We start from the raw sequence: 27609 nt of genomic DNA, 5'->3' as shown, positions 1-27609 counted from the left end.
ACTTACCATTCTTCAGTGGGTATCCCGGTCTGTGTCTAAAAGGAGAGGAAGGGAGGGTCATGGTACTCTACAGTTTGTTCCACAAGTACATTGCATAACAATCATAGCAACAAAGCATGTTTATGCTACGTTAGGCAGCTGACACGCCATCCGCAGCACACCGCAGACACACCCCTCTGTCCTTTTCGTTCTCCCTGTCTCTCTCACACACGCGCTTCCGCATACGCACAATCCTAAAATTTAAAATAATAATAATAATAATAAAAACTCCGAGACCACGAAAATATCGGCGATATGTCGCTACAATGTTTAATTCAGTGCCTCTCTGTAACTCCATATTTTATTACAATGCTGCCACCGGTGTGGCCACATAACAAAGGAGAGTGCGTTGCACAGACTTGTGGTATATATAATGATAGAATTTCCTTTTCAGCGCATCTATGATCATGTTGTTACAATGTTATTGTAGCACTGTATCAGTTCCTGCGAAGAAACAATGTTGCTTTAAACCTCACGCGGTCAAAGTTGTTTACCTCTTCGTTACCTCTGACGTCATGACACACCCCTGTGTTTGGGGGAAGGGGAGTCGCTCACACACGTTACGAGCATTGGATTTGACCAAGCAAAGCAGGGCTGGTGTAAGCCGTCACCAACCAAAACACGGGATAGACGGGATACACGCAGATTGCACCTTTGATTGGTTATTGGAGAAGCTTGGAGAAAATATCCCATTTTGTGGAAGTCCGGGGGCGGGGCATACCAAAAAGTAATGGCCATCTATTTAGGGTCTGGCCAGGGGGTTTCTCATAGCTATTCTATAGAATTCGCCGTTTGTAGAGCGAACAAGGTAAATATCGTAACCATTATTACTAGCCGTATTCGTTAATTGCAGTCGCGTTCGGTCTGAATATAGTTGATATATCGCCTGAACTTGATACACCAATTTAGGGTTAACCAGCCATCTAGCCACGCTAGCTATCAGTATCAGCTCGCCAGCCAACATTTAGAACCTTCCTTGGGCGTGATAGTTTTGACGTTTCGAGTCGATCACATGCGGATATTTGTATAACGCAGTTATTACACAGTATCTCATACCACAAGTCAACATGGAAATGAATTTATTTTCAAGAGATTGACGACGACAAACGGATTAAGGGAAACTTGGTCTTGGAAAAAGTTGTACGCAGGTATGAAACTCGCATCCAGAGAAGGAATGTGAAAGCTGAAACTATTCTGCGGCTCGAGCTCAAAACAAACGCAGCGTTACAAGGCTGTCAGTTTACCAAAATAATCTTTACAATCAAACCATTGCACGCATGTTGCTCAAATAATTGTCATGCTTTTCTTTACAGAGAATATATGATAAGACTATTATTCAAACAACCAAACTGTTTGAAACAAGGTCCGAATTGATCAAGCCAATTTCTTATTTTTCAGGATTTAAGATATCTTTATGGTTAAGAAGAGAGTTGCCAAGTCTTTATCTCCCATCTACAAAAAAGGGCATGCCAAAATCTCAGGTAAATTAATTTGATCTGTTTTAAATCCTTGCATTCATAGCCAAACTACACCTGTATAAAATGCATGCATTTAATCTCAGCTGTATATGTCCAAATATGTATTATCTGTCACAATTTATAGATAATAGACTTTATTATAGACTTTATTTGGATAGTCCATCAATAGATGCTCTACAGCAGGATTCTCCAACCAGCAGACTGGATTTTGCCCTCCCAGTTTTCCAAGCAATTGTAATATATATATATATATCTCAGCAAAAAAATTAAGTAATCTCACTGTCAACTGCATTTATTTTCAGCAAACTTAACATGTGTAAATATTTGTATGAACATAAGATTCAACAAGACATAAACTGAACAAGTTCCACAGACGTGACTAACAGAAATTGAATAATGTGTCCCTGAACAAAGGGGGGGGGGGGTCAAAACTAACAGTCAGTATCTGGTGTGGCCACCAGCTGCATTAAGTACTGCAGTGCATCTCCTCATGGACTTCACCAGATTTGCCAGTTCTTGCTGTGAGATGTAACCCCACTCTTCCACCAAGGCACCTACAAGTTCCCAGACATTTCTGGGGGGAAATGGCCCTAGCCCTCACCTTCCGATCCAACAGGTCCCAGACGTGCTCAATGGAATTGAGATCCGGCTCTTCGCTGGCCATGGAAGAACACTGACGTTCCTGTCTTTCAGGAAATTATGCACAGAAGGAGCAGTATGGCTGGTGGCATTGTCATGCTGGAGATTCATGTCAGGATGAGCCTGCAGGAAGGGTACCCATGAGGGAGGAGGATGTCTTCCCTGTAACGCACAGCGTTGAGGTTGTCTGCAATGACAACAAGCTCAGTCCGATGATGCTGTGACACACCACCCCAGACCATGACGGACCCTCCATTCCTTCGACGATGAACACGAGACTGACCATCACCCCTGGTGAGACAAATCCGCGACTCGTCAGTGAAGAGCACTTTTTGCCAGTCCTGTCTGGTCCAGCGACGGTGGGTTTGTGGCCATAGGGGACGTTGTTGCCGGTGATGTTTGGTGAGGACCTGCCTTACAACAGGCCTATAAGCCCTCAGTCCAGCCTCTCTCAACCTATTGCGGACAGTCTGAGCACTGATGGAGGGATTGTGCGTTCCTTGTGTAACTAGGGCAGTTGTTGTTGCCATCCTGTACCTGTCCAACAGGCACGTTCACGCAGATGAGCAGGGACCCTGGGCGTCTTTCTGTGTTTTTCAGAGTCAGTGGAAAGGCCTCTTTAGTGTCCTACTTTTTCATCACTGTGACCTTAATTGCCTACCGTCTGTAAGCTGTTAGTGTCTTAACGACTGTTCCACAGGTGCATGTTCGTTCATTGTTTATGGTTCATTGAACAAGTATGGGAAACACTGTTTAAACCCTTTACAATGAAGATCTGTGAAGTTATTTGGATTTTTACAAATGATCTTTGAAAGACAGGGTCCTGAAAGACAGTACCAGTTAAAAGTTTGGACACACCTATTCATTCCAGGGTTTTCCTTTGTTTTTACAATTTTCTACATTGTAAAATAATAGCGAAGACTTCAAAACTATGAATTAACACATATGGAATCATGTAATAACCAAAAAAGTGTTAAACAAATCAAAATAGATTTTGTATTTGAGATTCTTCAAAGTAGCCACCCTTTGCCTTGATGACAGCTTTGCACACTCTTGGCATTCTGTCAAACAGCTGCCTGAGGTTGTCACCTGGAATGCATTTCAATTAACCTTTTCATACGTAAGTTCCAAATATCTCTAACAGTCGCCCCAGTGTGAGTTGTTTTATGCACGTGATGTCAGAATGCACTCAATGTTCCAAAATGTGATTGTTACACAACAGGACAGTTAACATGCACTCCCTGCTAATTATCTATGTTTCAACTTGTCAATTTCAAATTATTTTCTAACAAGTTTTATTTTCTAACAACAGTTTGAATTGAGGTGTGTTCCGCCTCGTTAATTCACATAGAAGTAGCCCATTTCAGTGTTGCTGACAATTTATGTTTGAGGCTTTACTGAGCCGGACAAACTTCCCTCTTCGAGGAGAGCCCTTCCCCAATGCCTCCATTGTTGTTTCAATACAAATAATAACTTTGGACATGTGTGCGTTCCTATCAAAGTAAGTGCCTTATTTTCTGCATATCATGCTGTCGTTGTTACTGTAGCATGAAGTATTTATGTATGGAGCATAATGTATTAACAGTTTTATTCACATGTTTTCAAGTACTGGTGACGAATAATGCATTCTGATTATTGCATAGATTGTAATGGACACCTATGATGTGTGTAAAATACCTTTTTGAAGGTTGTACTGATTTATAATGAGGTAATGCTAATCTATTTGCCAGCTATGTGTGGCGCCATGTTTGTTGACATCATACAATGCATTTTGGGTGTCACGTAAACGTCTGTCAGACCAAAGACGTTATAATGACGTGAAGGAATGATTCACTCCTCTTTCGGGTAAACTTCCGGAAGTGAATGAAGGGAAGTGAATGATCGTAGACAACACACCCCCTTCAACATGCATACTGAAAAAAGACCAAACTCATCTTGTCTCTGCTTATTATATTTGGTTGATGCAAAAAACAAACAGAGGCGCGCACAAACTACCCATCAGATTACTTTTGATTTCTAGAAAGTGTTTTACTCAATTATTTAGATCAATGTTGAGCTCACCTGTGATGTGATGAATTATCAATAGTAATTGCTATTAGCTAATTCATATTGTGGTTTCTGTCGTTATCTAAATATGACCACTTGTGTAACATCAATATTTCTTCAGATAGTGCTAGGACTAATGTAGCTTACATTTTCCGGTTTGGATGATTGTTTATGCTGTAGCTACTTCTGCGAATGTCTGAACATTGCATCCAAAAATTAACTAGTCACATTCAAGACATAACTTTGTAAGGACAGTGTTTGTGCAAAATGTTTCTGTGAAGAAACAGTGTGGCTAGCTCAAATGCTGACTGTTGCGTCAATGGAAACTAGACGTTCTAAATAAGCATTCTAAATAAGCGTTCTAATCACACCGGTTTGAGTGTATGCTAAAGGGACCACTGTAGAATGATCACACCCATTTGTTGGTACGTGTGAAAAGGTTAACAGGTGTGCCTTGTTCAAAGTTCATTTGTGGAATTTCTTTCGTTTGAGCCAATCGGTTGTGTTGTTAGGATGTGTGTGTATATATATATATATATATATATATACTGCTCAAAAAAATAAAGGGAACACTAAAATAACACATCCTAGATCTGAATGAATGAAATAATCTTATTAAATACTTTTTTCTTTACATAGTTGAATGTGCTGACAACAAAATCACACAAAAATAATCAATGGAAATCCAATTTATCAACCCATGGAGGTCTGGATTTGGAGTCACACTCAAAATTAAAGTGGAATACCACACTACAGGCTGATCCAACTTTGATGTAATGTCCTTAAAACAAGTCAAAATGAGGCTCAGTAGTGTGTGTGGCCTCCACGTGCCTGTATGACCTCCCTACAACGCCTGGGCATGCTCCTGATGAGGTGGCGGATGGTCTCCTGAGGGATCTCCTCCCAGGCCTGGACTAAAGCATCCGCCAACTCCTGGACAGTCTGTGGTGCAACGTGGCGTTGGTGGATGGAGCGAGACATGATGTCCCAGATGTGCTCAATTGGATTTAGGTCTGGGGAACGGGCGGGCCAGTCCATAGCATTAATGCCTTCCTCTTGCAGGAACTGCTGACACACTCCAGCCACATCTAGCATTGTCTTGCATTAGGAGGAACCCAGGGCCAACCGCACCAGCATATGGTCGCAGAAGGGGTCTGAGGATCTCATCTCGGTACCTAATGGCAGTCAGGCTACCTCTGGCGAGCACATGGAGGGCTGTGCGGCCCCCCAAAGAAATGCCACCCCACACCATGACTGACCCACCGCCAAACCGGTCATGCTGGAGGATGTTGCAGGCAGCAGAACGTTCTCCACGGCGTCTCCAGACTGTCACGTCTGTCACATGTGCTCAGTGTGAACCTGCTTCATCTGTGAAGAGCACAGGGCGCCAGTGGCGAATTTGCCAATCTTGGTGTTCTCTGGCAAATGCCAAACAGCCTGCACAGTGTTGGGCTGTAAGCACAACCCCCACCTGTGGACGTCGGGCCCTCATACCACCCTCATGGTGTCTGTTTCTGACCGTTTGAGCAGACACATGCACATTTGTGGCCTGCTGGAGGTCATTTTGCAGGGCTCTGGCAGTGCTCCTCCTGCTCCTCCTTGCACAAAGGCGGAGGTAGCGGTCCTGCTGCTGGGTTGTTGCCCTCCTACGGCCTCCTCCATGTCTCCTGATGTACTGGCCTGTCTCCTGGTAGCGCCTCCATGCTCTGGACACTACGCTGACAGACACAGCAAACCTTCTTGCCACAGCTCGCATTGATGTGCCATCCTGGATGAGCTGCACTACCTGAGCCACTTGTGTGGGTTGTAGACTCTGTCTCATGCTACCACTAGAGTGAAAGCACCGCCAGCATTCAAAAGTGACCAAAACATCAGCCAGGAAGCATAGGAACTGAGAAGTGGTCTGTGGTCACCACCTGCCGAACCACTCCTTTATTGGGGGTGTCTTGCTAATTGCCTATAATTTCCACCTGTTGTCTATTCCATTTGCACAACAGCATGTGAAATCTATTGTCAATCAGTGTTGCTTCCTAAGTGGACAGTTTGATTTCACACATACATTTTGGAAATTTGTTCCAAAGTATTCCCAGGCTGTCACATCCTGACCAGAAAAGGGGTCATTTTGTTATTGTAGTTGGTCAGGACGTGGCAGGGGTGTGTTTGTTTTGTGTGTTTCAGTTTTTTTTGTGTTATGTTCAATGTTAATATATTTCTATGTTTGTTCTAGTTCTTTTATTTCTATGTTTAGTTTATTGGGCTGACCTTCAATTGGAGGCAGCTGTTCCTCGTTGCCTCTAATTGAAGGTCCTATTTAGTTGGGGTGTTTTTCCATGGGTTTTGTGGGTAGTTGTTCCATGTATAGTCAGAGTACCTTACAGGACTGTTTTTCGTCGTTGTTTTTGTAAAAGTGTTTTGTTTTGGGTTTTCTTCTAATAAAAGAAGATGAGTATTCATATACCCGCTGCGTTTTGGTCCACCTTTTACGACGCACCTAACAGAACTACCCACCAAACGAGGACCAAGCAGCGGAGAAAGGAGCAGCAAAGGAGCTATAGGGAGTCATGGACCTGGGAGGAGATACTAGCTGGAGAAGGACCATGGAGGAAGGCTGGAGAGGACCAGGAGTGTTATATGGGAACACGGCTGGCAAGGAAGCCCGAGAAGCAGCCCCAAAAAATGTTTGGGGGGGGGCACACGGGTAGTATGGCTAAGTCAGGTTGTAGACTCCCTGTGCTTATTATGGTGAGCAACGGATCATGAAGGCACCAAGCTATGCGGCAATACGCATGGCAGCCATCATGCCTCAGCACAGCCCAGTTCGCTAGGGGCCAGCACTCCGCCAGTGCCGAGCTATGGTAACAATCCAGCCAGAACGGGTTGTGCAGGTTGTGCGCTCTTGACCTCCAGTGCGTAGTCAAGGCCCCGTGTATCCAGTTCCTGCTCCTCGCACTAGCCTGGAGGTGCGTGTCCCTAGTTTGGCGCCTCCAAAGCCAGTCCCACGCATCAGGCCTCCAGTGCATCAGCCCAGTCCAGTACGTCCTGTTCCTGCTCCTCGCACTAGCCTTGAGATGCGTGTCCCTAGTCTGGCGCCTCCAAAGCCAGCCCCACGCACCAGGCTTGTAGTGCGTCAGCCCAGTCCAGTACGTCCTGTTCCTGCTCCTTGCACTAGCCTTGAGGTGCGTGTCCCTAGTCTGACGCCTCCAAAGCCAGCCCCATGCACCAGGCCTTTAGTGCGCCTGTCCAGTCCAGAGCTTCCGGCGACAGTTCCCCGTCCAGAGCTTCCGGCGACAGTTCCCCGTCCAGAGCTTCCGGCGACAGTTCCCCGTCCAGAGTTTCCGGCGACAGTTCCCCGTCCAGTGCTTCCGGTGACGTCCTACAGTCCGGAACCGACAGAGTCGCCCTCCAGTCCGGCGCAGCCAGAGTCGCCCTCCAGTCCGGCGCAGCCAGAGTCGCCCTCCAGTCCGGCGCAGCCAGAGTCGCCCTCCAGTCCGGCGCAGCCAGAGTCGCCCTCCAGTCCGGCGCAGTCAGAGTCGCCCTCCAGTCCGGCGCAGTCAGAGTCGCCCTCCAGTCCGGCGCAGCCAGCGACGCCCCTCAGCCCGAGGTCTCCAGCGACGCGCCTTAGCCCTGAGCCTTCAGCGGGGGTGGACAGGTTAGGTTGGGGACTAGGGCCAGAACCAGAGCCACCTCCGTAGGGGGGAGTATTGGGGAAGGGGGGTGTTTGCACAGGAACCGTCGTTGACGGTGGCCACCCTCCCTTCCCTCCCTGTAGTTGTGGGGTTTTGTTTGTTTCTTATGGTTAATGTGCATTCGGTGTCTGCACCTTTGGGGGGTACTGTCACGTCCTGACCAGAAAAGGGGTCATTTTGTTATTGTAGTTGGTCAGGACGTGGCAGGGGTGTGTTTGTTTTGTGTGTTTCGTTTTTTGGGGGGTTATGTTCTATGTTAATATATTTCTATGTTTGTTCTAGTTCTTATATTTCTATGTTTAGTTTATTGGGCTGACCTTCAATTGGAGGCAGCAGTTCCTCGTTGCCTCTAATTGAAGGTCCTATTGAGTTGGGGTGTTTTTCCATGGGTTTTGTGGGTAGTTGTTCCATGTATAGTCAGAGTACCTTACAGGACTGTTTTTCATAGTTGTTTTTGTATAAGTGTTTTGTTTTGGGTTTTCTTCTAATAAAAGAAGATGAGTATTCATATACCCGCTGCGTTTTGGTCCACCTTTTACGACGCACCTAACAGAACTACCCACCAAACGAGGACCAAGCAGCGGAGAAAGGAGCAGCAAAGGAGCTATAGGGAGTCATGGACCTGGGAGGAGATACTAGCTGGAGAAGGACCATGGAGGAAGGCTGGAGAGGACCAGGAGTGTTATATGGGAACACGGCTGGCAAGGAAGCCCGAGAAGCAGCCCCAAAAAATGTTTGGGGGGGGGGGGCACACGGGTAGTATGGCTAAGTCAGGTTGTAGACTCCCTGTGCTTATTATGGTGAGCAACGGATCATGAAGGCACCAAGCTATGCGGCAATACGCATGGCAGCCATCATGCCTCAGCACAGCCCAGTTCGCTAGGGGCCAGCACTCCGCCAGTGCCGAGCTATGGTAACAATCCAGCCAGAACGGGTTGTGCAGGTTGTGCGCTCTTGACCTCCAGTGCGTAGTCAAGGCCCCGTGTATCCAGTTCCTGCTCCTCGCACTAGCCTGGAGGTGCGTGTCCCTAGTTTGGCGCCTCCAAAGCCAGTCCCACGCATCAGGCCTCCAGTGCATCAGCCCAGTCCAGTACGTCCTGTTCCTGCTCCTCGCACTAGCCTTGAGATGCGTGTCCCTAGTCTGGCGCCTCCAAAGCCAGCCCCACGCACCAGGCTTGTAGTGCATCAGCCCAGTCCAGTACGTCCTGTTCCTGCTCCTTGCACTAGCCTTGAGGTGCGTGTCCCTAGTCTGATGCCTCCAAAGCCAGCCCCATGCACCAGGCCTTTAGTGCGCCTGTCCAGTCCAGAGCTTCCGGCGACAGTTCCCCGTCCAGAGCTTCCGGCGACAGTTCCCCGTCCAGAGCTTCCGGCGACAGTTCCCCGTCCAGAGCTTCCGGCGACAGTTCCCCGTCCAGAGCTTCCGGCGACAGTTCCCCGTCCAGAGCTTCCGGCGACAGTTCCCCGTCCAGAGTTTCCGGCGACAGTTCCCCGTCCAGTGCTTCCGGTGACGTCCTACAGTCCGGAACCGACAGAGTCGCCCTCCAGTCCGGCGCAGCCAGAGTCGCCCTCCAGTCCGGCGCAGCCAGAGTCGCCCTCCAGTCCGGCGCAGCCAGAGTCGCCCTCCAGTCCGGCGCAGCCAGAGTCGCCCTCCAGTCCGGCGCAGTCAGAGTCGCCCTCCAGTCCGGCGCAGTCAGAGTCGCCCTCCAGTCCGGCGCAGCCAGCGACGCCCCTCAGCCCGAGGTCTCCAGCGACGCGCCTTAGCCCTGAGCCTTCAGCGGGGGTGGACAGGTTAGGTTGGGGACTAGGGCCAGAACCAGAGCCACCTCCGTAGGGGGGAGTATTGGGGAAGGGGGGTGTTTGCACAGGAACCGTCGTTGACGGTGGCCACCCTCCCTTCCCTCCCTGTAGTTGTGGGGTTTTGTTTGTTTCTTATGGTTAATGTGCATTCGGTGTCTGCACCTTTGGGGGGGGGTACTGTCACGTCCTGACCAGAAAAGGGGTCATTTTGTTATTGTAGTTGGTCAGGACGTGGCAGGGGTGTGTTTGTTTTGTGTGTTTCGTTTTTTGGGGGGTTATGTTCTATGTTAATATATTTCTATGTTTGTTCTAGTTCTTATATTTCTATGTTTAGTTTATTGGGCTGACCTTCAATTGGAGGCAGCAGTTCCTCGTTGCCTCTAATTGAAGGTCCTATTGAGTTGGGGTGTTTTTCCATGGGTTTTGTGGGTAGTTGTTCCATGTATAGTCAGAGTACCTTACAGGACTGTTTTTCATCGTTGTTTTTGTATAAGTGTTTTGTTTTGGGTTTTCTTCTAATAAAAGAAGATGAGTATTCATACACCCGCTGCGTTTTGGTCCACCTTTTACGACGCACCTGACACAGGCATAATAGAGATGTGATCGTATACAAATGGAAGCAAGGTTTGAAATTATTATGCTTTAATCAAATATTATATTTGTTTGGCCTTTTTTTTGCAGTCTACAAATTATTGGTAATTAATGTTCTGGCCCCGTAACCATCCACTCCAGAAAAATCATTCTGCGGCTGAATCTAGTTGATAATACCTACTCTACCGACTATGGTTGAATATTTTCCTGCTATTTTATCTCTACAGACCATCGAATAACATTTCAACTAGCTATCTACTAACCCCAACCCTAAACTTAACCCTAACTTTATCCCTTACTCTAACCCATATTCTAAACCTAACCGTAACCTTAGTAAGCAGTTGCATATCAACAGATAGTTTGTTAATAGTGTGACCATCTGTTATTTGGATAATCCGGACTATCCAAATAAAGTGTGACCGATAGGCTTATTAAAAGCTTGAGAGAATTGAAGACACCCTTGCCCCAAATGTGACAGACTACTACTATTTTACATAACAGGAATTACATTTTAGGCTTCTGTTACTAGACCATAAAACTATGAAAATAGGCCTCTTGTGATGTCTCACATTAACTTTTGTCTCTGAACATCTACCGTCTTAATGGGTTCAATACGTAGGTTAAATCAAATATACACCACATGACCAAAAGTAGATAGACACCTGCTCTAACATCTCATTCCACAATCATGGGCATTAATATGGAGTTGGTCCCCCCTTTTGCTGCTTTAACAGCCTCCACTCTTCTGGGAAGGCTTTCCACTGGAACATTGCTGTGGTGGCTTGCTTCCATTCAGCTACAAGAGCATTAGTGAGGTCGGGCACTGATGTTGGGCATTTAGGCCTGGCTAATAGTCGGCGTTCCAATTCATCCCAAAGGTGTTCGATGGGGTTGAGGTCAGGGCCCTGTGCAGGCCAGTCAAGTTCTTCCACACCGATCTCGACAAACCATTTCTGTATGGACCTCGCTTTTTGCACGGGGGCATTGTCATGCTGAAACAGAAAAGGGCCTTCCCCAAACTGTTGCCACAAAGTTGGAAGCACAGAATCGGCTAGAATGTCATTGTATGCTGTAGTGTTAAGATTCCCCTTCACTGGAACTAAGGGGCCTAGTCCGAACCAATGAAAACAGCTCCAGACCATTATTCCTCTTCCATCAAACTTTACAGTTGGCAACATGCGTTCGGGGACATAGCGTTCTCCTGGCATCAGCCAAACCCAGATTCACCCATTGGACTGCCAGATGGTGAAGCGTGATTCATCACTCCAGAGACCGATTTCCCTTGCCCCAGAGTCCAATGGCGGCGAGCTGTACACTACACCAGTGTGTGGCTGCTCGGCCAAATTAATCAATTTCTTGAAGCTCCCGACGAACAGTTCTTGTGCTGACGTTGCTTCCGGAAGGCGTTTGGAACTTGGTAGTGAGTGTTGCAACCGAGGACAGATGATTTTTACGAGCTTCAGCACTCGGTGGGCCTGTTCTGTGAGCTTGTGTGGCCTACCACTTCACGGCTGAGCCATTGTTGCTCCTAGACGTTTTTCACTTCACAATAACAGCACTTACAGTTGACCAGGACAGCTGAAGCAGGGCAGAAATTTGACAAACTGACTTGTTGGAATGGTGGCATCCTATGACGGTGCCACGTTGAAAATCACTGAGCTCTTCAGTAAGGCCGTTCTACTGCCTATGGAGATTGCGTGGCTGTGTGCTCGATTTTATACACTTGTCAGGAATGGGTGTGGCTGAATTAGCCGAATTCACTAATTTGAAGGGGTGTCCACATACTTTTATATATATATATATATATATATATATATAGTGTATGTTTGAAACAAATCAAGTTTGTTTTTATTCACAAATGTGCACCATATGCATAAAACTATCCTGGAAATAGGTGACATATAAGCAGGGGTGAAAGTAGAATACATTTTGTCCCGGTATGTGACCTCCTATGTGTGCACGCGCTTGTCAAACAATCACTTCAAAGGTTTCCTTTACTAGGCTACCCGTGCACATTAATCCACTCGCAATATATTTCCATCCTCCAAACAGTGGTGAATTGAAAGAGACATCTGTTACACAAAAAAAAAAAGTGTAATGACATTTGGCAATTGTCATTAGGCCAGAATTTATGTGTCCACTGCTGTCAGTGCGCGTCTCGGCTACTAATCTCTACTTTGGCAAAATGTCAATGTTCTCATCGAACCACATCACATTTTGGAGCGTAGGCTATAGGCTATCATCTGTTTTCGAAGTCAATTCGCTCATTTTTCATGCCTCTGACATGTGGTAAGGATAAATAGTTGTGTAATATGGCTCATGTTTTAACGGTACAGCGTACCCCTACAATTTTTTTTGCCGGGCCGCTGTAATGGACGGTACCGCCTTATTTTCACCCCTGTGCGTAAGTGAACTTATGCTACCTCACATTCTTATTTTAGTCAATAGTTATGTTCATTTTTCGAAAAAAAAGGTACTATCTAGAACCTAAAAGGGTACTTCGGCTGTCCCCATAGGAGAACCCTTTGAAGAACCCTTTTTGGTTCCAGGTAGAACCCTTTTGGGTTCCATGTAGAACCCTTTCCACAGAGGATTCTACATGGAACCCAAAAGGGTTCTACCCAAAACCAAAAAGGGTTCTACTGGGAACCAAAAAGGGTTCTCCTATGGGGACAACCTGAGAACCTTTTCACAACCCTTTTTTTCTAATCGTGTAGGACACAATGTCAAACAGAAAACAAATCAGTGCTCTTGTTAGACACGTTCACATGCAGCCCCTTCTCTGCTTGAACATTTTTTCTACCATTTGCTCCTACTGAACATGACCCGGTTTCCATTTAGAAGTGAGGAGTGTCCTTTGTTTTACTACGCAGCCTTTGTAACTGAAGGTGTTGACGAGTGATTGCATATGAGATTTCACTATTAGGAATGATGAGAATTCAAAACAGTGCTACTCACTACTCACAAAACAGTGCTACTCACTACTCACAATGCTGAGTTAAACGTCATTGATTTGTCATAAGTGACCTGGGGCAACTGGTCATGTTATTGTAGGAATCATGCTTTGGTTGGCTTTAATGAATCCAAGGAAAATGTTCATTTGATAGTCCTCTCGAGCTATTAAGAATTGTGAATTGATATCAGTGCTCTCTGTGTTATTGGTACGTTATTCCTCTCATACTGCCTCTGATAGATCTTTACTCAGGCCTAGATGATTGAAAAATGTAAAAGGTTTAGACCAATAAACCACTTCAATTACATTAGAATAGCCATGTTGTTTAACACTTTACACCACAGTGTTTTCATTCCTGCGTAAATATACATGTAAGTGCAGTATAACAGAGTATAAGGGTTACTCGTTGTTCTACTGTTTTACAATTGTAGACTATACCAAATCTTAGCCCTACCCTTAACCCATATCCTAATCCTACGTACGGTGTAAGTACAGTGTAACAATAAGTCATGACAATAATGTTTACCCTGTACTTGAGGATACTGTATACACTTACTATGAACAATAATACATAAGAGTCATAAGAGCACTGTAATGTGAAGTGTAACCCCCCCCCTTTTTTTTCTTGACACACAATATTATAGTAGCGTCATTCAAGGGATTGGCCTACCGCGGACCAAAGAACTATGTAACCCACTAAGGATAGATCTGTATGATGTGTATGACAGGGGTAACATGCAATGTAGGCCTGTACTATGTATTTGTCAAGTTTGTAATGTATAGTGTTTGTTTTATAGCCTACAGCTGTACTGTGTGTCCAAGACAATTTCCTTCTTAGGGACAATAAAAGATCCATCCTTGTCTTAATGTTATGGTCCTCCTGCCACCGGATGCCATCACCTCAGATGGGACTCGAGAGCATTTATCAGCAGATGACAAGGTACTGATAAGTTGCAGTGTACACTGCAGCACCCCTAATTAAGTCCCTCTTGTTGTGGAACGTGCAGTTCCTGGTTGCTATGTACAAGACCGTGTAATAAGATTATATGAACCTGGTCGGGGTGCCAAATTTCTCCCCAACACACTCCCTTGCTCAATCACACTTCCTCTGCCAAAGAGGGGACGATGAGAGAAAGGGTGAAGTCAAGTTGCCAAGAGGACATGTTTAGAGGCCTGTAGAATTGACGTACAGTGCGTTCACCTCTAGAGTCTAGACCAGTGGTTCTCAATCCTGGTCCTGCACATTTTTGTTTTTGCCTTAACACTACACAGCTGATTCAAATCACCAAAGCTTGATGATAAGTTGATGATTTGAACCAGCTCTGTAGTGTTAAGGCAAAAACTCAAATGTGCCCCCATTTGGGTCCCCAGGACCAAGTTTGAGAACCACTGGTCTAGTCAGTGGTGTAAAAATACTTTGAAGTACTACTTAAGTCATTTTTGGGGGGTATCCATACTTTAATGTTCATATTTTTAACTACTTTTACTTAATAAAATAATGTACTTTTCACACCATTCATTTTCCTTGACACTCATTACGTTTTGAATGCTTAGTAGGACAGGAAAATGGTCCAATTCATGCACTTATCAACAGAACATCTCTGGTCATCCCTACTGCCTCTGATCTGGCAGACTCACTAAACAAACATGCTTTGTTTGTAAATTATGTCTGAGTGTTGGAGTGTACCCCTGCCTATCCATAAAACAAAAAACAAGAAAATGGTGCCGTCTGGTTTGCTTAATATAAGGGATTTGAAATTATTTACACTTTTACTTTTGATGCTTAAATATATTTCAGCAATTAAATGTACTTTTGATACTTAAGTATATTTTAAACCAAATACTTTTTGACTTTTAATCAAGTAGAATTTTACTAGGTGACTTTTACTTGAGTCATTTTCTATTAAGGTATCTTTTCTTTTACTCAAGTATGACAATTGGGTACTTTTTCCACCACTGCTGATTCATGTGTATATTTATGAAAAACGTAATAATGCAATTTAGAAAGTAATATTTCATGATCAACCGTGTCAAAAGCTTTGGATAAAACTAAAAAGATGCCAAGAACATATTCATTGTTGTTAAAGGCTGTAAAGATTTTATCCAGAAGTTGCAAAAGAGACATATTTTTCCACCACTGGGTCTAGAGAATTGGAAAACTTGAATAAACGTGATACGATCTAAAGAAAGCAGAAGTCCTTCTCGGTTGAAAGAAAACAAATATTCACTTCCCCTAGCCCCCTCATATTCACTTCCCCTAGCCCCCACTTCTTCAGTGTTTTCAGATCTGAGTCTTAAGTGTAAGTCAGCAATGTGATGGTGGCGGTTCCACCTAGTCTTTTTCAATGGTCTCAGGGGAGCTTCCGCCATATTGCTTACCTCTTCTTACACCTATCCAGTTCCTTCCGATCTGAAACACTAGAGGCGTAGGGGGGTGTTTTCATTTCAGACCAAGCTATTCTTTCGGCCATTCATTTGAAAGCTTTGAGGGAGAGCCTCACTGGCACACAGTGATTACTTTGTGCCCTTAACAACTGACTTTGGAACAGCCCTCCCGCATTACTCCAAACTCTATCCCACTAGGAGCTGCACAACAAGAGCTGAACCTAGAACAGTAGCCAAGGGCATTGTAATGTAGGCTCATGTTCAGCTCCGGCCAGTCACTGCTACAACAATGGCAGGTTGTGTACGAGAGCCGAGCAGTCGTGTTGGTATAGTCCATTAGCTTTTTGTCCACTCTGCGACAGCAGTACAGTCGTCCAACCCTCCCCACCCCCGCCATGACCAGTAATTGGTTGCTTCCTCCTCTCCCACATGTAACAGTATAGGCCTCCTATAGAGCTACCCTTTACTAGGCACCGCAAGATGAGCTTTTGTGTGAGTGTGTGCCGTATAGGCGTATACAGGGCACATTTGAAGTTGTTGTTGGGAGTAATGACGTGTTAAGGTTTCAACACACTTAACGTGCGTAGACCTATGTGCATGCGTGCGCTGGGGGAGTTAGATTTTTTGGGGTAACATGATAACTCGCCAATCCAGACTCCCAAATAGCAACATTCACAAGGGGGCGACAGAGGCTTTCTTGTTGTCTTCTCATTTATTGTTACAGTAAAAGAAGAGTCGCTCGTCTTCCCTTGCTAGCAAGTTGGCAAAACACTACAAGCTAGCTAGCCTTTTCGCTTCCCACATCGCCATGTGAAATAATCCGATTTCTAATTAAATATCATGCCCTGGCAAATATTCTTATACTTGCTCGTGTAACCGAAAACATGATCCCAATTTGATATGCTGCTTCAGTGTATTCGCTCCATATCAGCTTAAAATACAATGTCTTAATTTTTATTCACAGAGAAAGAAAGCACGTCTATATGTTTTTATGTTTTCAAATAGCCGAGAATAACGTTAGCACTTCTAAACAAATATCTCGCAGCTGTTTTTACCAGTAGCCTGGAATCAATAGTTATCACTTCTAAACAAAATATATTTTGGGAAGATTCTAATAAGGCTACAATGTTTGTGATTTTGAAGTTGATTAGCTTCCCACATCGCCATGTGAAATAATTAGATTTATAATTAAATAATATGCCCTCGCAAATATTCTTATACTGGCCAGTGTAACCTACAATATTATCCCAATTTGATATGCTGCTTCAAAAGTCTTCACTCCCATATCAGCTTAAAATTGAATGTCATCGTGTTTTGGACGCAGAGAAAAAGCACATATCTCGCAGCTGTTTTAACCAATAGCCTGGAATCAATAGTTATTACGTCCAAACAAAATACATTTTGGTGGAGATTCTAATAAGGCTACAATGTTGTTTGGTTTGTTGTTTGAACAGTCGCTGAGATTATATTTACTTATCAATGCAAAATAGGTTACTTTGATGCATTGCCTATAGATCAGATCAAGGAACCAAGCGAACTTCATTGCTTACTGCCTCCATGGCTACTCAAGGAATGATAAGGCGCGTTACAATCAAGAGAGTACATAGAATGTCGGAGCGCACTACAAAGAGCTGCCCCTTTTGTGTCAAAAAACGACATTGTGACACTGCGCTACGCACCGTAGGGTATAAATAGCCCTTTAGTTTTGGGTCCAAGTTGAAACGTCCAGTGATTGGTGGTTCTTACGCTCGACGCGTCACATATCATTTTTACTGTTTTAAGTATAGGCAGGCGGTAGTCATGTAGAATAATACGACTTCTTGGGAACGTGAGCAAAGGAGAAACCCAGCTGGCTTTGTTTGGTTCCTGAATGAGTTACTATGAGTTAGTAGGAGGGAGTTAGTATGGCAGAGTTAGTATGGCAGAGTTAGTATGGCAGAGTTAGTAAGAGTGAGTTAGTAAGAGTGAGTTAGTAAGAGTGAGTTAGTAAGAGTGAGTTAGTATGAGGGAGTTAGTATGAGGGAGTTAGTATGAGTGTGTTAGTATGAGTGAGTTAGTATGAGTGTGTTAGTATGAGGGAGTTAGTATGAGTGTGTTAGTATGAGGGAGTTAGTATGAGTGAGTTAGTATGAGGGAGTTAGTATGAGGGAGTTAGTATGAGGGAGTTAGTATGAGTGAGTTAGTATGAGTGTGTTAGTATGAGGGGGTTAGTATGAGGGAGTTAGTATGAGGGAGTTAGTATGAGGGGGTTAGTATGAGGGAGTTAGCATGAGTGTGTTAGTATGAGTGTGTTAGTATGAGGGAGTTAGTATGAGGGAGTTAGTATGAGTGTGTTAGTATGAGGGGGTTAGTATGAGGGAGTTAGTATGAGGGAGTTAGTATGAGTGTGTTAGTATGAGGGAGTTAGTATGAGGGGGTTAGTATGAGGGGGTTAGTATGAGGGAGTTAGTATGAGGGAGTTAGTATGAGGGAGTTAGTATGAGGGAATTAGTATTAGTGAGTTAGTATTAGTTAGTTGTTAAAGGTCCTGAAAAGTTATTCTGAAAAACACTTTTTCTCTTGAAAAGACAGGCTGAGTGGGCGGGGAGCTTAGCTCGCCTTAACTGACAGCTCTTTGAAACGCCCATGTCAAGTAACTTGTATGCAGTGAGCAGGGTTGCAGTAAAATCATCTCGAGCAAATGTGGTGATACACAAAGAAACTCAAACAACATTAAAATTGCATCAATGATATGTTTTTTGTTTCTGTTTATACATCTCCCGTTTGGCATGTCTCTTGTGATGTGGTTCACAGCAGCACTGACGGATGTGTTGACTTGACAGCTGCATCAGCATTTTGAACGACCCCTCCCCCTTTTGTTCCATGCTGGCTGAAGACCTAGCTAGTTAGTAACTAGCTAACACCAGACACAGATGAAGGGAAACATATAGTACATTTGCCATAGATGATTATGGTAAACGTTTAAATGTATTTTCTGACACCCTCCAGTAAAATTTTGGCACCAGTAGAATATTTATCTACAGAGCCTTCAGAAAGTATTCACACCCTTGACTTTTTCTAAATGTTGTTGTGTTACAGTTTGAATTTTAAATGGATTAAATTGAGATTTTGTGTCACAGGCCTGCTACACACAGTAGCCCATAATGTCAAAGTGGAATTATGTTTTTAGAAATTTTGACAAATGAATAAAACAAATTACACACACACATACAATTATCTGTTAAGTTCATTGGCCGAGCAGTGAATTTCAAACACAGATTCAACCACAAACAACAAGGAGATTTCCCAATACCTAGCAAAGAAAGGTACCTATTGGTAGATGGGTAAAAAGCAGACATTGAATATCTTTTGAGCATGGCAAAATTATGAATTCCACTTTGGGTGGTGTATCAATACACCCAGTCACTACAAAGATACAGGAGTCCTTCCTAACTCAGTTGCCGGAGAGGAAGGAAACCACTCGGGCATTACACTATGAGGCCAATGGTGACTTTAAAACAGTTTGAGTTTAATGGCTGTGATAGGAGAAAACTGAGGATGGATCAACAACATTGTAGTTACTCTACAATACTAACCTAATTGACAGAGTGAAAAGAAGGAACCCTGTACACAATAAAACATATTCCAAAACATGTATTCTGTTTGCAATAAGGCACTAAAGGAAAACTGCCAAAAATGTGGCATAGAAATTAACTTTATGTCCTGAATACAAAGTGTTATGTTTGGGGCAAATCCAACACATCACTGAGTACCACTCCTCATATTTTCAAGCATGATAGTGGTTGCCTCATGTTATGTGTATGCTTGTCATCGTCAAGGACTAGGGAGTTTTTTAGGATAAAAATAAATGGAATAGAGCTAAGCACGGGCAAAATCCTAGAGGAAAACCTGGTTCAGTTTGCTTTCCAACAGACACTGGGAGACAAATTCACCTTTCAGCAGGAAAATATCCTAAAACGCAAGGCCAGATATACACTGGTGTTGCTTACCAAGACGACAATGAATGTTCCCGAGTGGCGTAGTTCTAGTTTGACTATAGTTGGCTTGAAAATCTATGGCAAGACTTGAAAATGACTGTCTAGCGATTAACAACAATCAACTTTGACAGAGCTTGAAGAATTTTTGAAAAGAATGATGTGCAAATATTGTACAATCCAGGTGTGCAAAGCTCTGAGACTTACCCAGAAATATCACTGCCAAAAGAGATTCTAACATGTATTGACTCAGGGGTGTTGATACTTATGTAAATTCTGTATTTCATTATCAATACTTTAGTAACAAAATTGTAAAAAGTCTGTGTGTGAATACTTTCTGAAGGCACTGTAGCTATATAAACCACGCCCCTCTGCAAACACGCTTTCTTAGAAGGCGGTACATATTTAAATGAAGTAAAAGAATATCATGTTACAATTGGTGTATTAAAATGAGCGTTAAGGTGATGCCACCTTGTCCTCTTAATAATTAATCCAAGTGTTTGACATAGGGGAGGTCGACCAGTAACTCTACGATTGAACTTTATCAATGTAGAAGCAACAGTCATTTTTTGATCTGGTTTCCTTTAAATATCATCACATTTCATGAAAAACATGATTTTGACTGTTCATGACCTTTAAGAGTTAGTATGATTTAGTTAGTATGAGTGAGTTGGTATGATTTACTATGAGTTAGTAGTGTGGAAATAGAATGCTTTACTATCCACCCATAATGATGATACAAAGTCAGCATGGCATTATTTCCTGGAATTTAATGACTTGACGATTGACTTTGAGTATAGTACACGTCGCCAAGGTTTGTACTTTTTGGGTTGAGGTTATGTAACTGGGACCAGAGCTAAGTGCTTACGCACCCACATCACCCACATGTCTGTTGTCTATTCGTTCCTGTCCTTGCTAGTTCAGAGTGTGTGACTGTGTGTGTGTGTTTGCGAGAGAGCGAGAGCACTCAATTGCTGCCGAGCTCTGCAGAGACGGGGCTGCCTGTCTGTGTGTGTTTCGTCTGTTTGTGTCCAAACTGGCCTCTCCCTGCCTCGTCCTCTCTCCCCTCTCCAGAGTCTAGCGAGGGGCCCAGCGAAAGGGCAGGCCACTACTGCCTCTCTCCCCTCGCAATGGGGCCTGGAGAGGGGTGTGTGTTCTGTGTGGAGACCATGGGGATTGGTCACAGAACATGGCACCCCCCCGGCCCCCAGTCCAGCCCATCCTGTGGGGCACAGGTCACCTCGTCATGTGCTGCCGCCGCATGCTTCTCTGTGAATGCAGAGAAAAAAATAGAACACGAGGCAGGGAGTAAGACGGAGGGAAAGAAAGCGGGAGAGAGAGAAAGGCAAATGGAATGACAGGACTGGACTAGTCTGCTCTGTCAGTTACTCACTCCTGTCTATCGGGGCCTATTCTGTTGTTCCACGTTCTCTCGCTCTCTCTCTCTCTCCCATTGTCTCTCTGTCTATTGTTCTTTTCGTTCTCTTTTTTTCCGCCAGTCGATCACCGTCTTTTATGGGTTGCATTAATGCGTTCCCTATCTCTTCTGACACTTCTCTCCCTGTTTTTCTATATCCCTTTCTTATTTTCGCTCTGTTTGCCTGTGTTTCTGACTCTTTCTTTCTCTCCCTTTCTCCCCCTCCTCCCCCCACTTTTCTTCGCCTCGTAAAGTTGCTCGTTTCTCCCTCCCTCCTCCTCTCTCTGCAGATTTTAGTTGATCTTGCTGTGTGTGGATGTGGAGTGTATGGCCAGTGTATTTCCATATAGGCCAGTTAGTTCCCTCTTGCTCTCTCTCTCTTTTGCGCTCTCTCTCTCTCTCTCTTGCGCTCTCTCTCTCTCTCTCTCTTGCGCTCTCTCTCTCTCTCTCACACACTCTATCCCTCTCTCTCACTCTCTGTCCCTCTCTTTCTCGCTCTTGCTCTCTCTCTATCCCTCTCTCTCGCTCTCTATCCCCTCTCTCTCTCACTCTCTATCCCTCTCTATCTCTCTCTCGCTCTCTCTATCCCTCTTTCTCTCTATCCCTCTCTATCTATCTATCTCTCTCTCTCTCTCTCTCTCTCTCTCTCTCTCTTTTTCTCTCTCTCTCTCTGGCGAGGGTCATTCCAGGTCTGATTTGTTTTATGTCTGTTCTGTACTCGTAGTGACCCAGCCAGAGGTATGCAGTAAAACACATCGCCTTGTGTTTTCTCCTCTCTCTCTTTTTTTTTCCTTTCGGGAAAATCTTGGCAGTCGGGAGTGATTTCCAAGCCATTTCTAGGATTGCGTCATGTGATGCGGTAGGGAGCCGCTCATTGGGCTCTGTCGTTTTGGAGAAGGCCCCCTTCTCTCTCGCTCCACCGACGTTCCATCCCCTCTCATTTTTCCAGCTTTGTTATAGGTCTGGATGTGATTCCGGCTCCGACTCTTGTGTGTCAGGGATGTGGTCTGTAAGCTCATTGCTGACATTCTTGAGGCATGATGCCGAGACGTTTTTTTTTTCTTCTTTTCTTCCACTTTCTTGCGTGTCTGTGCGCAGTTAAGGCAAATTATCCCTTTTAGAAAATCCCGTCTGCATCCTCCTTCCCCCCTCCTAACCTTCTTCCCCTCCCTCTTTTACGGTATTCCATAATCACCCTTTACTTAGACGTAATGCTAGGTTTCTAACATCACCACCTAATCAGGTTGGTGGGAAGCCCGGCCTCTAATGGCGTTCATGGAAATCGAGTTCAAAACATTTTGCATTGGCCCACCGGTTTCCTTGTCTCCTTTTTTGCCTCACCACAAGCCCGAAACAACTGGATAGGTGAAACCAACGTTTAGTTTCCCTACCTGTCCACTTTTATATGGTGAGTAACAAAAAGGAAGCAAGGAAAGGAGGTATTTTGTGAGGGTTGGAACACTACCAAGGTCAGTTTGTGGACGTACCACAACTGCACCTCTGTCCTCTTTGCAATAGGAGCTTGTAACAGTGCCAACTGACTGTGGGTAGAGGATAGGAGATACAGCATGCCGCAACAAGGTGTGGAAATGTATACACCTCGGTACAAAATTCTAACCACCATGTACTCCTGATTTATTGACTCTGTTAAATTGGATGGAATTGTGGGAGTGCATGTACCTGTACCCTTTCATTGAATGTCTTCATGTGCATTCATCCAACACCAAGCTTATATTATATTAGTACACCATTTTAAAGGGATTGCATTAGTTTTAAAGGGATAGTTCAAATCAAATTGTATTGGTCACATACACATGGTTAGCAGATGTTAATGCGAGTGTAGCTAAATGCTTGTGCTTCTAGTTCCGACAGTGCAGTAATATCTAACAAGTAATGTAACAAATTCACAACGACTACCTTATACACACAATGTAAGGGGATGGAATCAAAATATGTACATGTAAATATATGGATGTGCGATGGCTGTGCGGCATAAGCAAGATGCAATAGATGGTATAAAATACAGTATATACATATGAGATGAGTAATGTAGGATATGTAAACATTATTAAAGTGGCATTATTTAAAGTGACTAGTGATACCTTTATTAAATCCATTTATTACAGTGGCCAGTGATTTGAGTCTGTATGTTGGCGCAGCCTGTCTTTGTTGGTGATGGCTCAGTTGGTAGAGCATGGTGTTTGCAATGCCAGGGTTGTGGGTTCAATTCCCACGGGGGACCAGTACGTAATTTTTTTTTTTTAATGAAATGTATGCATTCACTACTGTAAGTCGCTCTGGATAAGAGCGTCTGCTAAATTTCTGAAATGTAAATGTAAAATGGCTGTTTAACAGTCTGATGGCTTTGAGATAGAAGCTGTTTTCCATCTCTTGGTCCCAGCTTTGATGCACCTGTACTGACCTCGCCTTCTGGATGTTAGCGGGGTGAACAGGCAGTGGCTTGGGTGGTTGTTTTCCTTGATGATCTTTTTGGCCTTCCTGTGACATCGGGTGGTGTGGGTGTCCTGGAGGGCAGGTAGTTTGCCCACAGTGATGCGTTGTGCAGACCGCACTACCCTCTGGAGAGCCTTGTGGTTGTGGGCGGTGCAGGTGCAGTTGCAGTTGCCGTACCAGGCGGTGATACAGCCCGACAAGATGCTCTCGATTGTGCATCTGTAAACGTTTGTGGGTTTTAGGTGACAAGCCAAATTTCTTCAGCCTCCTGAGGTTGAAGAGGCGTTGTTGCGCCTTCTTCGCCATGCTGTCTGTGTGGGTGGACCATTTGTTCGTGATGTGTACGCCAAGGAACTTAAAACTTTCCACATTCTCCACTGCTGTCCCATTGATGTGGATAGGGGATGTTCCCTTTGCTGTTTCCTGAAGTCCACGATCATCTCCTTTGTTTTGTTGACGTTGAGTGAGAGATTATTTTCCTGACACCACACTCCGAGGGCTCTCACCCTCCTCCCTGTAAGCTGTCTCGTCGTTGTTGGTAATCAAGACTATACCACTGTAGTGTCATCTGCAAACTTGATGATTAAGTTGGAGGCGTGCTTGGCCACGTAGTCATGGGTGAACAGTGAGTACAGGAGAGGGCTGAGAACGCACCCTTGTGGGGCCCCAGTGTTGAGGATCAGCTGGGAGGAGATGTTGTTTCCTACCTTCACCACTTGGGGGCGGCCCGACAAAGTCCAGGACCCAGTTTCACAGGACGGGGTTGAGACCCAGGGTCTCAAGCTTAATGACGAATTTGGAAGGTACTATGGTGTTGAATGCTGAGCTGTAGTCAATGAACAGCATTCTTAGGTAGGTATTTCTCTTGTCCAGATAGCAGTGTGCTGTGTGATGGCGATTGCATCATCTGTGGACTTATTGGGGTGGTAAGAAAATTGGAGTGGGTCTAGGGTGTCAAGTAGGGTGGGGCGATATGATCCTTGACTGGTCTCTCAAAGCACTTCATGATGACAAATGTGAGTGCTACGGGGTGATAGTCATTGTATTTCTATGTTGGGTTTTGTTTGGGATGATCTCCAATTAGAGGCAGCTGGTCATCGTTGTCTCTAATTGGAGATCATACCTAAGTAGGTGTTTTTCCCACCTGGGTTTGTGGGAGATTGATTTGGAGTATGTGCATGTTAACTCTTCCTCGCGGTTTGTTGTTTTTGTTCAGTCAGTTTATTTTGTATGTATTGCTTAGTTTCACAGTGAAAATAAAATGTGGAACGACACACACGCTGCACTTTGGTCCGCTCCTTCCTACGACAACCGTGACAACGTCTCGTGTTTGAGCCATTGAATTGTGACTCTACTTTGTCTCTATATTGACGCTTTGCTTGTTTCATTGCCTTACGGAGGGAATAACTACACTGTTTTGAATTCTGTCGCGTTTCCAATCGCCTTGCCAGGATTTAATGCGGTGGTTCGTGCTTTCAGTTTTGCGCAAATGCTGCCATCAATCCATGGTTTCTTGTTAGGGAAGGTTATAATAGTCACAGTGGGTACAAAATCTCCAATGCACTTCCTAATCATCTCACTCAGCGAGTCAGCGTATACGTCAATGTTATTGTCTGAGGCTACCCGGAACATATCCCAGTTCACGTGATCAAAGCAATCGAAGCATGTAATCCGATTGGTCAGACCAGCGTTTGATAGACCTAAGCACGTGCGCTTCCTGTTTTAGTATCTGCCTATAGGAGGGGAGCAACAAGATGGAGTCATGGTCAGATTTGCCGAAGGGAGGGCGGGGGAGGGCCTTGTATGCATCGCGGAAGTTAGAGTAGCAGTGGTCCAATGTTTCACTCGAGTGGGTACAACAATCAATGTGCTGGTAGAATTTAGGTTGCCTTGTTCTCAAATTAGCTTTGTTAAAATCACCAGCTACACTTAATGCAGCCTCAGGATATATGGTTTCCAGTTTACATAGAATCCAGTGAAGTTCTTTCAGGGCCTTCAAGGTGTCTGCTTGGGGGGGAATATACACGGCTGTGACTATAATCAAAGAGTATTCTCTTGGGAGATAATGCGGTCGGAATTTGATTGTAAGGAATTGTCTGTCAGGTGAACAAAAGGACTTGAGTTCCTGTATGTTGTTATGATTACACCATGAGTCATTAATCATGAGGCATACACCCCCCACCCTTCTTCTTACCGGAGAGATGTTCGCTTCTGTCGGCGCAACGCATGAAGAAACCCGGTGGCTGTACCGACTCTGACAACATATCCCGAGTGAGCCATGTTTCCGTGAAACAGAGAATGTTACATTCTCTGGTGTCTCTCTGGATTACAACTCGTGCCCTAATTTCGTCCACCTTGTTGTCTATGTCTAGAGACTGGACATTGGCGAGTAATATGCTCGGAAGCGGTGGATGGTGTGCTCGCCTTCTAAGTCTGACCAGGAGGCCACTCCGTCTGCCTCTCCTGCGGCGATGATGTTGTTTTGGGTCAGCCTCTGGGATTAGATCCAATGTCCAGGGTGGAAGTCCAAACAAAGGATCCGCTTCGGGAAAGTCGTTTTCCGGTCGTAATGTTGGTAAATTGACATCGCTCTTATATCCAAAAGTTCTTCCTGGCTGTATTTAATAACACTTGAGATTAACTGGGCTAACAATGTAAGAAATAATACATTAAAAAAAACAAATGACTGCATAGTTTCCTAAGAACGTGAAGCGAGGCGACCATCTCTGTCGATGCCATCTTATGTCACCCATTAGTCAAAGTTTGGTGGATGTTTACAAAAGTGGTCCTAGGTGAAGCTGAATGCTTCACCTATTCAATGACATCTGTTGTGTAGGCCTATATGATCATGCTATATGCATGAGGAGAAAGAAAAACTAAAGTAATGGGAATGGTTGGCACCATATAATTTGCTGTATGTAATTGGATGGTGCCAATCTTTCTCATTTGTTCTGGAATAAGACATGTATGCAGGACCTAGCCTAAATAACTGATGGTGCAAATAATGTATTTTCTGGACCCTTTCTTGAGGTATGAAAATATAAAAGAAATGTAGATTTATGGATGAACTATCCCTTTAATTCCTCCAGCAGAGTAGGAAGCCCCCCCAGAAACACTACTAATCTAAGCAGGGTTTCCTTTAGCTGGTAATTGCTGGCTTTTGACCCCACCAAAAAAAAGAAAAACTGATAAATACAATTGTAGCCGGACAAATTTTCAGGAAGATGGAGGCCTTTTTCATTGAAGTAAAATGAAAGTAAGTTTATTTTTAAATGTAACCTTTATTTAACTAGGCAAGTCAGTTAAGAACAGTCTTGTTCAGGGGCAGAACAACAGATTTTTACCTTGTTAGCTTGGGGATTCGATCCAGCAACCTTTCGGTTACTGGCCCAACGCTCTAACCACTACCTGTCGCCCCAGGTAGCCTATTATTATTATTATTATTATTGTATATAATTGTTAATATTGTAGGCTTATTTACTAATCTTTACCAGTTCTTTAGATGTGTGTTTTCTTTCATTCTGTTGAAACATTTTTGTTGGATAAATTAGTTTAAGATGTTGTAAAAAATAAAAATAAAAATCATTAGCCTATTGCTGTTATTTGTTGGGTATGGTAGGCACTAGCCTTTCTTGGTAATTGCTGCAATATAGCCTGTTTACATTTTTTTGTGAAGTGTTTTGTTTAATTACGTTCTAACTGTAGTGTTGTGTTTGCTGCAATATAATAGTCTGTTAGTATTTTCACTATAATCAATGTCTTGATCTATTTTTATATTACCCTAATAAAGTTTAGGAACTTTTGTTAAGGTTTGGTGTGGCTATTATTAAGCTTTAGCTACTGCAGGGCTATGATATGAAGGCAGTGCGCACTGGCTCTCCTAATGACTCGGACAGTTGAACTTGAGGTGAGGAAGAATGTTTTATGCCTAGCAGACTTACTCCTATAATGTAACAATATAATGCTTATCTTTATAAAAATATATTCTGATAGAAAATTCACGAGTTAGCCTCTTCTGTATGCCTATATCTGTGTAGCAGACGCAGTAGCCTATCTGACAAGGATAAAGAAATGCATGACGGTGTCGTAGCATGCTGCCGGCATATCTCTCTATCTCTCTGGGGCTAAGCCTAAGCTTCTCTTCCTTTTT

At 44.1% G+C, this 27609-nt stretch overlaps 1 protein-coding gene across 3 annotated transcripts in view; it reads left to right on the top strand.

Annotated features, from left to right (window-relative positions):
- Window positions 1-567: 567 nt before the first annotated feature.
- LOC106565233 (vitamin D3 receptor B) overlaps window positions 568-27609 on the top strand; it is an 82146-nt gene continuing 55104 nt past the window's right edge. Inside the window, exons 1-2 of one of the 3 annotated variants that reach the window (XM_014132121.2) lie at window positions 568-847; window positions 1438-1520. In XM_014132121.2, coding sequence (XP_013987596.1) covers window positions 1454-1520 — 67 coding nt within the window. In that variant the 5' untranslated portion in view covers window positions 568-847; window positions 1438-1453. Of the gene's footprint in view, window positions 1188-1437; window positions 1521-27609 lie in introns of all 3 variants that reach the window. The other 2 variants (XM_014132119.2, XM_014132123.2) reach the window with 2 other exon arrangements.

This window comes from Salmo salar, chromosome ssa12 (assembly GCF_905237065.1).
Source record: "Salmo salar chromosome ssa12, Ssal_v3.1, whole genome shotgun sequence".
NCBI lineage: Eukaryota > Metazoa > Chordata > Actinopteri > Salmoniformes > Salmonidae > Salmo > Salmo salar.
Note: the sequence above shows the minus strand (reverse complement) of the source record. Positions and strands in the feature narration are given on the sequence as shown.